General features: G+C 32.9%; 1 protein-coding gene across 3 annotated transcripts; it reads left to right on the top strand.

Annotated features, from left to right (window-relative positions):
* Window positions 1-2,315: 2,315 nt before the first annotated feature.
* On the top strand, window positions 2,316-8,447 carry LOC127878010 (uncharacterized). 3 transcript variants are annotated; one of them, XM_052424371.1, is made up of 4 exons: window positions 2,316-2,395; window positions 6,233-6,559; window positions 7,117-7,514; window positions 7,756-8,447. In XM_052424371.1, the coding sequence occupies exons 2-4, from the start codon at window positions 6,243-6,245 to the stop codon at window positions 7,926-7,928; spliced, it is 888 nt and encodes a 295-aa protein (XP_052280331.1). In that variant the 5' UTR covers window positions 2,316-2,395; window positions 6,233-6,242; the 3' UTR covers window positions 7,929-8,447. The 3 variants fall into 3 exon arrangements, with proteins under 3 accessions (XP_052280331.1, XP_052280330.1, XP_052280332.1); XM_052424370.1 differs by having other exon boundaries at window positions 7,738-8,443; XM_052424372.1 differs by having other exon boundaries at window positions 2,381-2,395; window positions 6,278-6,559; window positions 7,738-8,441.
* Window positions 8,448-13,452: the final 5,005 nt, after the last annotated feature.

The raw sequence follows: 13,452 nt of genomic DNA, 5'->3' as shown, positions 1-13,452 counted from the left end.
TTTATTCAGCATTTTTTTTTCTTGAGATTGTTCGTTAATAGATACGTCTATAAGTCTAAAACTACGAGTGGCCTAGTACCTACAAACTGAGTGCTACATTTTTCTCATTACAGTTGTTCTTTTAAATAACATCTTTGTTCATAAGTGAAATATATATTTTTTTATTGTTTAGAAAAAGTCTTAAAATAAAATATGTCATTTTTTACTACAGAATTGTTATGTGTATATTTGTTGAACATGTGCTGTCAACGATGTTCAATATTTAGTTAATTTTACTGTAAACATTGTTTGTGTAATATTATCTTGTATACTCATGAATGAGTTTTGTGTCTCGGAATTCAGTATCATGGGGAAAATAATCTTTTAAATGCACATATAGCTCTTGAACTGCAATTTACACTTCTTGCTTGGCTTACAATCAATCATTTTTTGGCAGAAATGAGCAATAAATTAAATTATATGTTCGATTAATTTTAAAAAGTTGTCATTCTACTAATATTTATATATATAAATATAATATTTATTGATTTATGTATATTTATTGATAAGTTTATTTTAATTGCATCCATAAATAATTACTTAATTTACTACTTGATAAACAAAGTTAACTTAAACATAAAACAAATTATAATTACCATTTTATTACCAGTAAAGTGTCGCTATTAAGAAACAATGTAATTTAAACTAGAGTTTTTAGATACTGATTGTCAAAGTATTGCTGCAAAACCATGTCTTATACATTGAAAAAAACAAAATCTTTTATGAACACATGACCTCTTTTTTGAAGAAAATGACACGTGGCAATTACGTTAGAAAAGTGTTATCAAATCCATTTGGGTTGTAACCAAGGGAGCACTTTGCTTAATAAATGAATAAGGTTAGTAGTAGAGCATTATATATATACAACTTCAAGTAAATAACTCTTTATTTGAGACAGCAAATATATCATTTTGAACTGAATGAGAAATAAGTGTATTAATTGTACGTGTGTTTGTGCCAGGATTTATAATATATTGATAGATAGATCTTGTGTGTGTTTATATAGAGGTTTAACTACATAGAAAATTCAATATATATTTGTGGGATGGGGGTAACATCAGCGATCAATTTTGATCAAGATCAAACTAGTGCGATATTTTTATAGTAATATTTGTTCTATATCAATTAATGGAAAGTTAGTTTAACGCCTTTAAATACTCTTAGGGAACACATGTCACTGATGCTTAGTGTGAAGGTATAAATGTGTATGAAGCCTTATGTGTGACCGCGGTTAGTTCTGTCAACAAGCTGTCGCTGGTAACCACAATTGATTAAAAAAATAGTCGGAAACAAGTCATTATCCATTAGCTATCTATATCAGAACATAACAAAAATATTAACACAATTTGTTATCACATTGTTTTTATGTTTTTTAATTGTTACAATCGGTGTTGGACGTGTCAAGTATTGTTGCATTACATACAAATAGTGATACTGTATGTTGTTATTTTGTTATTCAGATAGCTGTAATTGGGTGTTGTAAAATTTAGACAATTTGTCGATAGTAACGTTTCTTTTGTGGATTTACCTCAAAATTACCTTGCATCAGCTGGCCCCAGATGTTACTCGCTAAATATCATACAATAAACAGCACACTTGTTTATTATGTGATCATCGTAATATAATATATAGAGAGATATTACGGGTGGAGGAAAAACGCTTCGTTCAGCCTGGTGGAATTGGAAGGAGTCTTATGGCATGATGATATTTGCGAATACAATACATTACACAAGCTGGCGTTGTTGTTCTTTTTTACATTTAATGCGATATCTAAATAATAACATATGTTGCATAATAGCTTTATACTGTAACTGATACAAATCAAAAATGTTCTATACCGATCAGATCCCGCACGCTTCGAATATGATACAATTTGTGACATTTTCGAATATGATACCATCTGTGACACTACACAATGGGACATGATACCTTTTTATTCCGTTGTTAACAAAATTAGTGAAAAAGCATGTGTGTATCAGTAATAATTCCTTAATGGACATGTGGTTATCATAACATGCATCACATATGCATAAATAATATAAAATTGCCGTATTGCATTTCCAAATGGAATTAATAGGCAACCACAAGCCTGATCAAATTCACAAAGCATGCATAACTAACGCCCATTGTTCCCTTTGTTCACACTCGGTTTTTTTCTTGCACATGTTTCCAGAGTTTAATATCAACATTACTGTAAATAATTGGTATATCCTATTATAAGTTTTTTATCATTTACGGTTTAGACGATACATTGTTTTTTTATTCATTTTGGGGTATTTAAATAAAGCAGGCACAGTCATGCAAAGTCGGAGTGTTTCAGAAGCGAACATAGCTGCTCAACCTGTGAATAAAAAAGGTAACTCATTTACAATTTCACTATAGCTTCGCTTTGCTGCTTAGCATTCTTTTAAGCGTTGAAACTAAACAGGAATCGATGGGTTAACACGATAGAAAACTTAGGCGAGAAACGATTAAGTTGTTTGCTTAATAACATCGCAAAATACGATAAATATTTCGGAAATATTATTTGATTCGTTGATTTGTTTAAAATTCATAAATTATTTCTAACTTGAATACAAATTATCAATTACAAAATTGTTTCTTTCTACTAGCGAAGTTTGATTACATATTTGAATATAGCAACATACTAGAGCTTTCAACGTTGTATACCTATAAATGTTTGAGTCAGCACCAAGAAAGGTTGGTGAAAAAAGTCACGTTCAAAACCAATAAATAATATATTTGACGGAATAGCTATACAGTATTAAGTAACGGAATTGCAGGAAAGTGGTAAAGGAAGACTTGCAACTTTGTTTAAGACATACGAAATAAGGTCTTATTGATTCTTCCATTCTTACATGTTCAGATTACGTTTACCCTAACCAATAATCTTGGTCCTGTTTACGGATAAAATAGTTACGCCGATTGTCGTTTTCACATAATACATAACTCATTTAATAACATCTGTAATTCAATCATAACATATAAGTCCTGGTATTTTAGCTGTACATTTATGTTCTGTGTTTGTCTTATATGCATTGTGCAAATCAGTGCGTATCGCAAATCGCAAAATACAAAATCGCGAATTCATGTTTAAGTTTCTTTTAAGTCGAACATAAAAAGAAAGGTTGATAGAAAAACTGTTTTATTTTGATACAGAAATGTTATACCATGCAAGCATGCGTATCTATCTCGATATGTTATTGAATAGCAGAGCCTCCGTTTTGAGACATATATTTACACCTTCAAGGTTAAGCAACACGAAAAGAAGAAAAACTATATAAATACAGTAGAGAAAAAGAAAGAACCCTTTTATGTAGCATTGCTCTTCTTCATGTCACGTTGACATATCTTCATGTCGAATGAACATTTATAAGTTTTTTAAATCTAATTATGCAAGAAAATTATATGTCTGGGTTTTATTTATTTATTTTATTCATCGTGCTCAATAAACCATGTTTTATAAAACATTAAACATTACCGTTACCATCGAATGAACCATTGTTTTATTGAAACAAAAAACAACAATAAAATATATATGGCTTGCAATATAAAAAAAATCGTCTTGTTTATAGTTTAAATGAGAAAATAAAAACAACGATATATAATAGCATGGCACCTGGTTCGTATAGAGATAGTATGACTGGTACAAACCGAAAATGTCGGCCTTGATTTCTTGGTTGCAGTTACGCTTGTTGACGAAAAAAAGCAACAAGACCGTGATAAAGCAAATGTGTATAACAAGTTTTATAAAGAAGCCTATGTGCTAAGTGCTATCTGTCTGTACTAAACAGAAGGAGACCACAATTGAAGTGTATTATGTTTAACGATCTTGTTGTTCATTTTGCTCTGTTGCAGAAAAATAAATTGCCAAAGGCAGTGGTAAAACGTATATCAATAAGATGTTGAAACGAATATGATCAATGCAATGCTTCTTGTTTTAATTAGTGCTTAAATCATTGTGTTATGAGCCCATGCAATAGTTGTGCGTTCACAATAACTTTATACTATGCTTAAAATAAAACAAGCTTAAAGCAAAGGTACATATACGTTTTATCGTATTCCATTTAAACAATGTCTTGAAATCTAGTTGGCTGGACAAGGCGTGCTGTGTGATGAACCATGTATCTAATATATGGGCGTTAAAATATAAGTATTCAGTATAATTTTTCTGTTCCAATACAAGTGAAAACAATTGGAATGCAACAATTCTAACGCCGTAAACGTTTTATTTTGAGGCTGGTCAGATTAAATTGCTTATCAACTTTTTACTCTAATTCGTTAATCCTCAGTGTTTCAATTTGCCTCTATACTTTCGTAGGTAAAACAAGTACGAGATCATCGCCGTTTGTAAATGCTTCAATAAAACGATAGTGTTTTACCTGACACATACCGCGCAGCTGTCTTTATAGACGCGCACAGTCCTTAGTTACGTAGAATAAGTTGTTTTTTCCCGGGAACTAAAAAGGCTGAACAGATGGAATACCTTGCAGTCTAGGCGAAAATTCAGACGCTGTCATTTTATCAAATTTAACTAGGAGTTATTCTTAACGAGGGCATTCAGAAAAACAGGTATGAACTTTCGAAAGATTAAATTGATTTTCAGATAATTTATATTTATCTATAATAAAAATAATCAGTATTATTACTATTAATTATAATTGTTACATACCTTCGTTTATGAAAGAAGTCAAGCATGCGAATGTTGTAATCGTTTCTTTTTATTCGTTCGATAAGATCGATAGTCAGAGTGTTCGTTTCTCTACAGTATAATAACACTTACAAATTAAGGCATGCAATATATAAGCACACAAATAACGTATCATGCATTAGTATTAGTATATTAAACCATTCTTATCGTCAATGTTGTCATATGTCAGTCTCCATTGGCTGTAAGCAGTAGAGCTATTTTTGTTATGTGGATAAAAAGTATTTACATCTTTCTTACACCTTATTTTTTTTAAACATTTCTGTAAATAGATGGACCATATGTCTTTGTAAACTAATGATTGTAAAACCTACACCCTCATCGTTTTCATAGATTTCATGAATCCGACACAAGAACTCTAAAATGGGTAATCCTCGACTCGCGCGTCGCGTTTTCATGTTTTCATTTTCTGTCTGCATATGTACATTTTATTAAAATCTTTTGTGACGTGGGAACGGTTTCTGATAAATTCTGGGGTAAGTGTGAGGTTCGGATAGCCATCAATCCGCTTTCAAGTCCCAATTGAATTTAAAGTCTCGAGGCGGTGATCCCGGTATTGATAATTTTATGTTTTTAACTATTAGAGATAATAGTTTGTGGATTTTATTTGTTTACAGTATTTACTTTAATAATCTATTTGTACCATCATGACAATAGAGTAGTTTCTACTTTAGCGGTCCCTTAAATAGCACATGCTAACAACGTTTTGCGCCTGCATCGACGTTGCTACTCATGACTTGTACATTTCTTGTTGGGAGCCATCCCCCCCCACGGGACCGTTTGTTGTGGATTTATTTCAAAATATCAAAACAGTATGGGAAGGGAAGCGTTTGAGTGTTAATCCCTGGATGTTTTGGGGAGGCTTTCCGATAAATAACAGTTAAATTTACTTTGTGGTTTACAGCAACAAGACTTCACTTTTGTCAGACATGAAACGTTGCATCTGATGAATCTCAATATTGTTACCGTTTTCGTTGAAGGCAGGTTAATGTTAAGATTATTCAAAATCTAGTCAATATTTTCAGAATATTTTACAAATATTAATTAAACTTTACACGATACTCACGAATTGGGGGTTATTTTTTCGATTTTAGGCAGATTTTTCAAAATCGCTGCTGTCTTCATATACGCGCACTTAGCAATTAGTTACGTAGAATATGTTATTTACGAGGACCGCTAAGTAAAGGTGTTCCGTACAGTTTTAAAATCATTATCATCATCATCATCATCATCATCATCATCATCATCATCATCATCATCATCATCGTCATCGTCATCATCATCATCATCATCATCATCATCATCATCATCATCATCATCATCATCATCATTATCATCATCATTATCATCATCATCATTATCATCATCATCATCATCATCATCATCATCATCATCATCATAGAAAGTGTCGTCGTAGACAGTTAAACAAACGATTGAATTATTAAGTTCTTCCTAGCTATTTAAACATTCTCTTTTTTAATATAGGACTGCGAATATGTCAGAGACTATTGTAATAAAGCATTTGTCTAGCGGAAGGTTCATCCATCCAAGTGGCGGTTTGAGTAACCCTGGCGACGGAACTAACCTTGACCGGCATAGCGCCATACATGACAGAATGCACTGGCGATTTGTACCGGTGGTAGATCACTGGGGATACATTGAGCACGTGGCAAGTGGCAAGGTCGTACATCCGAGGGGAGGGAGTTTGACACCTGGGGACCACACAGACCTGGTAGTCGACAGTGCTCGGCATTGGGGAGCGCTGTTTGCTCTCGACTGTAACAACCATCACGTGATTCACAAGGGAGGAAAGTGAGTACGAGTAATGTGTATGTACACATATAACAAGCAAACTCCAAGGGCATACACAGGAGATAAATTCTTCTAAACCTCCAGTTTTTTTTATATTCAAGACCAGTTACTATTTGCATATAAAATACTAAGAAAACATAGTTTACAAATATTTATTATAAACATTTATTATAACTGGCCCAATGCCTTGGAACGGTCAATGTAAATCATTTGGGATTATAACGTAAGCTGACAAGCCTGGGTTCATATTTAGCCGAGAATCAATCACAAAACAAACACGTGCAAATTAAAAGGACCAAAAAGAAAATTATTCGATGTTATTGCAATCAAATTACTCAATAATAAAGATACAACAGAGCAACACAATTACAACATTTTGAGGAAGGATGAAATGGATAACATTTAAGTATTAGCTCAGTCTATTACTGTTGACAAAATATTAGAACCTAGCATCACACACTACAAATCCCCTACTGAGAACGAATAAAGCATATAATAGTTATTTATAATATTTTATGAGTTCGAACTAATACTCATTGACAATGGTACATTGGCAGGTTTGCACATCCAAAAGGTGGCAGACCAGACGCAGGAGACCATACAACTATTAACCTTCACTGGGAACAGCACGATGCCATGAAGTTTGGATTTTTCTCGCCCAGCAATCCGAATAAAGAGGTGCTTGTTTACGGCTACCCGAAAATGTTCGGAAAGTGGAAAATCATCCATATGGTTCTCAACCCGTCGGCAGAGCATACGTTTACACTTGAGGTCAAAGTTGGCATGTCCAAGACTGAGAGCAAAACAAGCGGATTTGAGTACAGCTGGGAGAGCTCTGGTGGTGTCAACATCGAAATTCTCAGTTTGTCAGCTTCGCAGTCCATCAAATACATGATGGAACAAACTTCCTCCCAGACCTGGTCCAACGAAACGACCACAACATCTCAAATCAATGGTATATATATATATATATATATATATATATATATATATATATATATATATATATATATATATATATATATATATATGTGTGTGTGTATATGTTATTAAAAACCTAATCTGCTTATTAGTTTTATGTATACAAGATAGTTAATTGTTGTTGTTTTTTAAATTAATTAAATAGAATCCATTGCAGTTTCCATGTTATGGATATAATCAAATAATTTACATTTCAGTGAAACCTGGTCAAACAGTGGTCACTTGGCAGTGGGTGTTTGACGTGGAGCAAAACGAAAACAAGTCTGTGTTCCAGAGCAACCTTCTGGCCGACACTGGAAGTGAGACCGAGGTACCCAGAGACCTGCAGTACAAGGTCAAAACAGGACAGGATATGGAATCTCTCGTTAAACGCCTTTGTGTTGCGTAGATCTGTGTTCGTCTGCAAATAAACGAGTTAAATTCAAATAAAAATGAAACTGCATTCACTGTTATATATAACAATTTTTAAATACTTGTTTTTTGGAACTTTATAGTGACAAATTTCCTTTAAATAATTCTACCCCAATTGTGTACATGTAGTATAGGGACACATACGGACAAAATATTTATCATATTCCCAATATTGCACAGGTGTTATGTACATGAATGGGTTTGAGACCTGTTTTTGAAAAAATATTAAAAATATTATGATGATATTTTGATTTTCGGACCTATATTCTAGCGTGTTATTCATGTACGTTTTATCTGTTTGGTGGTTGTTGTTGTTTTTAAATTTATTAGATCGTCCATATACGCAAATACTCGATGTTATTTTGTAACTAAATGATGCCGTATTAATTTGTTTGTTTGCTTTTCTTGTTCTTGTGATATGGTTGCTAAACGTATGCTTGTACAATTAACCTATGTAAGCCCGTTGTAGTTTCTTGCTTTTTTATGAATAAAAGTGTACAATAAAGTAAAACTCAAGTCACCATCAGTAGCAAATAACAGACAGAACATGTACAACGTCTTAATTTTAATGCAGTGAGCCAATGATGATAGCGTAGAGAGACTGTTGGCAAGACAAGAAATTTAACAAAGCAAAAGTTGAAATCGTGATCTCAACATATTTAGGAGAAAAGAAACAACGTCGACCTCTTTTGTTGACAAACTGTTGATTCATTCAAATACTTCCAGTTGACATGATATGTGATTTTAAACAGATTTTTAATGGACGTCTTGTTCTGAAAGCACAGATTAGTGCGCGTTGGTGAGTTTTGCAAGACAGAATACAATAGTATTCGTTTGAATAAAATGCAACATCTTACAATTGCTCTGTGAATATCGTTTCTTTAACAAATGAAAACTCGAAATAGAATTAAAGCAAGCTTCTTTTGAAAGATATAAATATATTTATAAGTAAGACCTCGTTGATAATGGAGATATATGCCAATGTACAGACCAGCATGGGCTATAATTTGAAAGTGTATACCTTATACTTGGAACTTATAAAACAAAGCAATTTTTCGGATACCGTTATAAATATTACAAGTAATTAAATAATACCTATTATAACAAACTATAACATGGCAAGGTAATCGGACGCATGGTAGTGAATGGAGCAATCTGAAACGAGTCAGAATGATGAAGAACAGAAGAATATTACTAGGTAGCAGTGTTCGTGGTTTGGACTACATTCACTACGCAACATAAACCTATAAACAAACATTGTTATTTATTTTTTTTTCTCATTAGGCATCTTTGCCCTAAAACAATAAAATAAGGCAATACTCGCATCACATACTATTTGGGTCAGTTTTATAATGATAATGTTTTTCAAAAAAGTTTTCCCCGAGTTATGCAGAAGAAATAGCTTAACATGGGTAAATGCAATATATAAGTGCTCTTATTCTGCGACACTCGGGTAAATAATTTCGGTTACGTACATTCAAATAGCGACATAATGGGCGTGAAAAGGTTCGAGAAACAACTAAAGAAAAAATATTTTCAAAACCTCGTGTAACAAATCACAGCAAACATACAATTATAATGATAAAACACATGAAATGCATATTGAAACATTTTAAGGTAGAAAAACATTTGGATGTAATAAAGGACCTGTCCTAGTATAAATTTACTGACTCGTACACTGTCGAAATTTTTTCCACGATACATGGTTTCAAAATAACAGCAAGTTGGCATCGCCAACAATCTGAAAAGAACCAGTGCTCTAAAGTTAACACAACTCGTCATTCGCACCAACTCAACATTTGCACCAGCTCGATATTCGCATCAGTTCGATATTCGCATCAGCTTGATATTCGAAGTTTACATGTAAATGTCGATGTCAGAGCTTGCTCGATATTCGCACCAGCTCGATATTAGAATGTCGATCTTCTATGTAAACTTCAAACACCTAGGATGAAGTCATCTACAATAAATGACGGGAATATACAAAAAAACTAAACGAATGTACTGTAAAATAACAGCATATAATGTTAATAGAGAAATTTAATTACAGATAGATATTAAGAATATGATAGGAATTTGTAGATGGCTTTGGTCATCATAAGTGTTCAAAATATTTGAAGGTTTATTATAGCAAGTAGAAACTGGTTCAAAATATTGGAAGATTTATTACTGGCAAGTAGAGTTGTGCATTCATTAAAATTGAAAGATCAATATAGTATATTTAGATAGGTTGTGTGTTTAACAAGGCATTCAATTTATGGAGTGGTCGACGGTGTTGACATAGGGCTTTGGGCGGTGGTGCCTTGTTTGCATCGGTCATACAAAGTTGCACCGGGAAACGTAATATTATTCAACTATAAGAGTACATTTAAACTTTATATCACCATGTTCGATAAGCGTGTAAATACTTAAATAGCTTGGTTATCCATCACATGGGTGTCAGTGATTCACTACATTTAGCAATTCAACCGATCAATAGTACACACGTGAAGAAACGGAACCTAGTGACCAATCAAAGTTATAAGGGAGTTTTATGCAAATTAACCTATAGACAAAATGTAGATGTTGTGTCAGAATAAGGGACTCTTCGCTTAGATTTTGAGGTGAACGGATCGAGAAAGATCCAATCATGTAGTTGTCAGACTGTACTCATATATGTAAAAATTTGAATTATATAAGATATTAAATTGGATTTGAATTCGCATACGGCGTTGTTGTTGACATTAATAGAAAGGGACGGACTTGCCCTATTTGCTATGTAGCAAAATGTAGTTAACGCGAATCAGGTCATTATGGCAATACGCGCATGACATGAAATCGAACGATAGGTTATGTACTATTAAATGAACTTTGTTTGTTACTGTGTGTTCGCCACGAACAATGAGCGATTACGTGACAGTACTATGATAGAGTTATTAATAAAAATGGCAATTTTTATTGTAAATCCTTGTCAAACTATGATTTTCTGAGATTTATGTTCACTGTGTTGGTCCATTGGTTATAATTAATAAATACCGAACCTTGTGCTAAAATCAAGTTTCACTGTGTTAATAGTTCTTTACGTATTCGTAACATGTAAAACCCAACGAAGGAACTCAAAGACCCATTGATCTAAATATGTTTTTCGTGATATAATAAATAGTTTATTTTCTGTTTTGCTTATTTTACATTTTGTCATTTTGTATCATTTTCTACATAATTGCCAAATATGAATCTGAATATTCACTTATATGTACTAGTAGGTTGTTAAAGACGTCTCATGGGTCTGTTCATGTCTTACTATTAAATGCTGCAAAAAGTTTCAACAAACGAAAGGTATTGCACAATGCGTCTTTTCTTTTTTGTGTGTAATCGTTACCAAATATGAACTGAACTCTCAAGTATCTTCGTGAGAAACGTCTACTTTTTGTGAATAATTGTGGAAAGGTTTTCAAATATCCGCGATGTATAAATTTCATTTAAAAGCTTAAATAGTAAGCTTAAATAGTATGAAGTCTTCATAAATATTTATAAAAATGTCACAATATAGATAATATGGACATCCTGCAATCAGTGCATGGTCTACAAATCAAGATATTGGGAAATGTAAACAGTCACAATGGTTTAGCATTGCACATTTTGTTCAATTAATAGCGTTAAAGATTTCGAATTGCACGTATACTTGCTTTGATAAGGTCTTATTGGTTGAGTTAATAAGTTGAATAAATTAATGGGTTTTTACAAATTTATTTTCTGACACATTTTTAGTTGTTCGCGCTAGCGGACAATTTATGTAGAGGGAGTTTTGCAAGTCAGAATGCTGCTTAACTACGCTAGGCGGAGCTTCGTTGTATTGGACAATCGATATTGGCCAATTAGAGCGCACGCTTTGCATGAGCGACAGCACTACCTGCAGTAAAATTATGCAGACGACGCCAAGAACGATAACCACCTCATCTGCATGTTTATGCTGGTACACTGCAGACACATCTTGCGAATAGTCTTCTCTTTAAACCGCTGTTTACATTTAAATCACTTAGAGGTTTATCGAGTGTGTATGTAATAAATAGTGTTTGACAGGTCGTGCGACGACAATGGCCAGTTTATCATTGAAATCTGTACATATTGGCTGCTTTCAGGGAAAACGGATCTGAATGCATGTCAAATAATATAAGCCTGTGCACACTGATAAGCCTGTGCAGTGCGCACATTTTGTCTCAGTTATCTCTATAACATAAATATGAGGATAAACAGTGCACACACATCTCGACCTGTGTTTTAAGACACACTCTTTATAAATTTGAATTGGTTGTGTTCATTTCAAACTTGCGATATAAAAAGCTATAACATTATTTTGAAAACTGAGTTGCGTCTAAGATTATGCACCAGCGAACAATTTCAGTGCCTTCAGCGCTTTGATTTAGTGAAGTCAGTATAACCTTTACATGTAAATCCATAATCTATAGAAGTAAAACATAGGCAATATCGTCCACGTCGTGGAAAATGATTATCACGATATCCTCCAGTTTGAATTAGAAGTGCAATACAATCAATCTTAGTATATAAAACAGGTATTCAAATGTATTTATTTTTAAAACAAATATCTTTGTTTGAATTTTCATAAAATTCCATGTATCTTTAATAAACATACACAGTTATTTTATGCATGACTTTCATTGTTGGCTTAAGAATTGAAATCGCAGGATGTCCTTTACAGGCTTCTCATCACGTTCTACAGATACCCATAATTTAATACTCGTAGATGGCTTTTGCAATCCCTTTAGTCTTAACATAAACCTAATTGATCAATATATTGGCGTCTTCCATAAGTCCTTTGCATAAATAACAAATATATCCTGCAAGATATAGGAAAACGGTGCTGATCATACAATAAAAATGAAGAATTAAAGAAATATTGTATCTTACCTAACTTAACCAGATTTTGCCTCAACAACGAACATGAGTTATCACGTCAGGTGATGAATACCATGGCATACGACATTCGACATTCCTATAAGCCAAAAGTCGTAATATTTTATTTCGATATTTAAAATGGGACTTTTTAATGCTGTTTTGTAACTTTAATTATATGCATGGCGTCAACCTAGATACTGAACTACTGAGCTCCCTAAAAAGCCAACATAAAAAATTTATAACACATCTCATAAAATGCATCCATAAAAACATAAATATATTTCAATTGGTTTGCGCAGTTTAAATTTGATAACAACCATTTATCATCGTGTCATTGGCACACTGAACATGTATTCTTTTTATATACCACATGACATGGCAAATTCTTTATCAATCGACTGTGAAATGATATGCTTTCATCATCGTAATAAATATGTATAAAATTACCATGGGAATATCCCGTTTCTTTAAATGATAAAAATCGGTCTGTTTTTTACATCTATCAAATACTTACTATTATATTAATGTATTCAAGGAAATAAAAGCGTTTAGTGTTTAACTGAGTTTACAACAATAACTGTCAGAACATTTCTTGAAAAAGAACAAAC

The sequence above is a fragment of the Dreissena polymorpha genome, chromosome 4, assembly GCF_020536995.1.
Source record: "Dreissena polymorpha isolate Duluth1 chromosome 4, UMN_Dpol_1.0, whole genome shotgun sequence".
In the NCBI taxonomy this organism is placed as follows: Eukaryota; Metazoa; Mollusca; class Bivalvia; order Myida; family Dreissenidae; genus Dreissena; species Dreissena polymorpha.
Note: the sequence above shows the minus strand (reverse complement) of the source record. Positions and strands in the feature narration are given on the sequence as shown.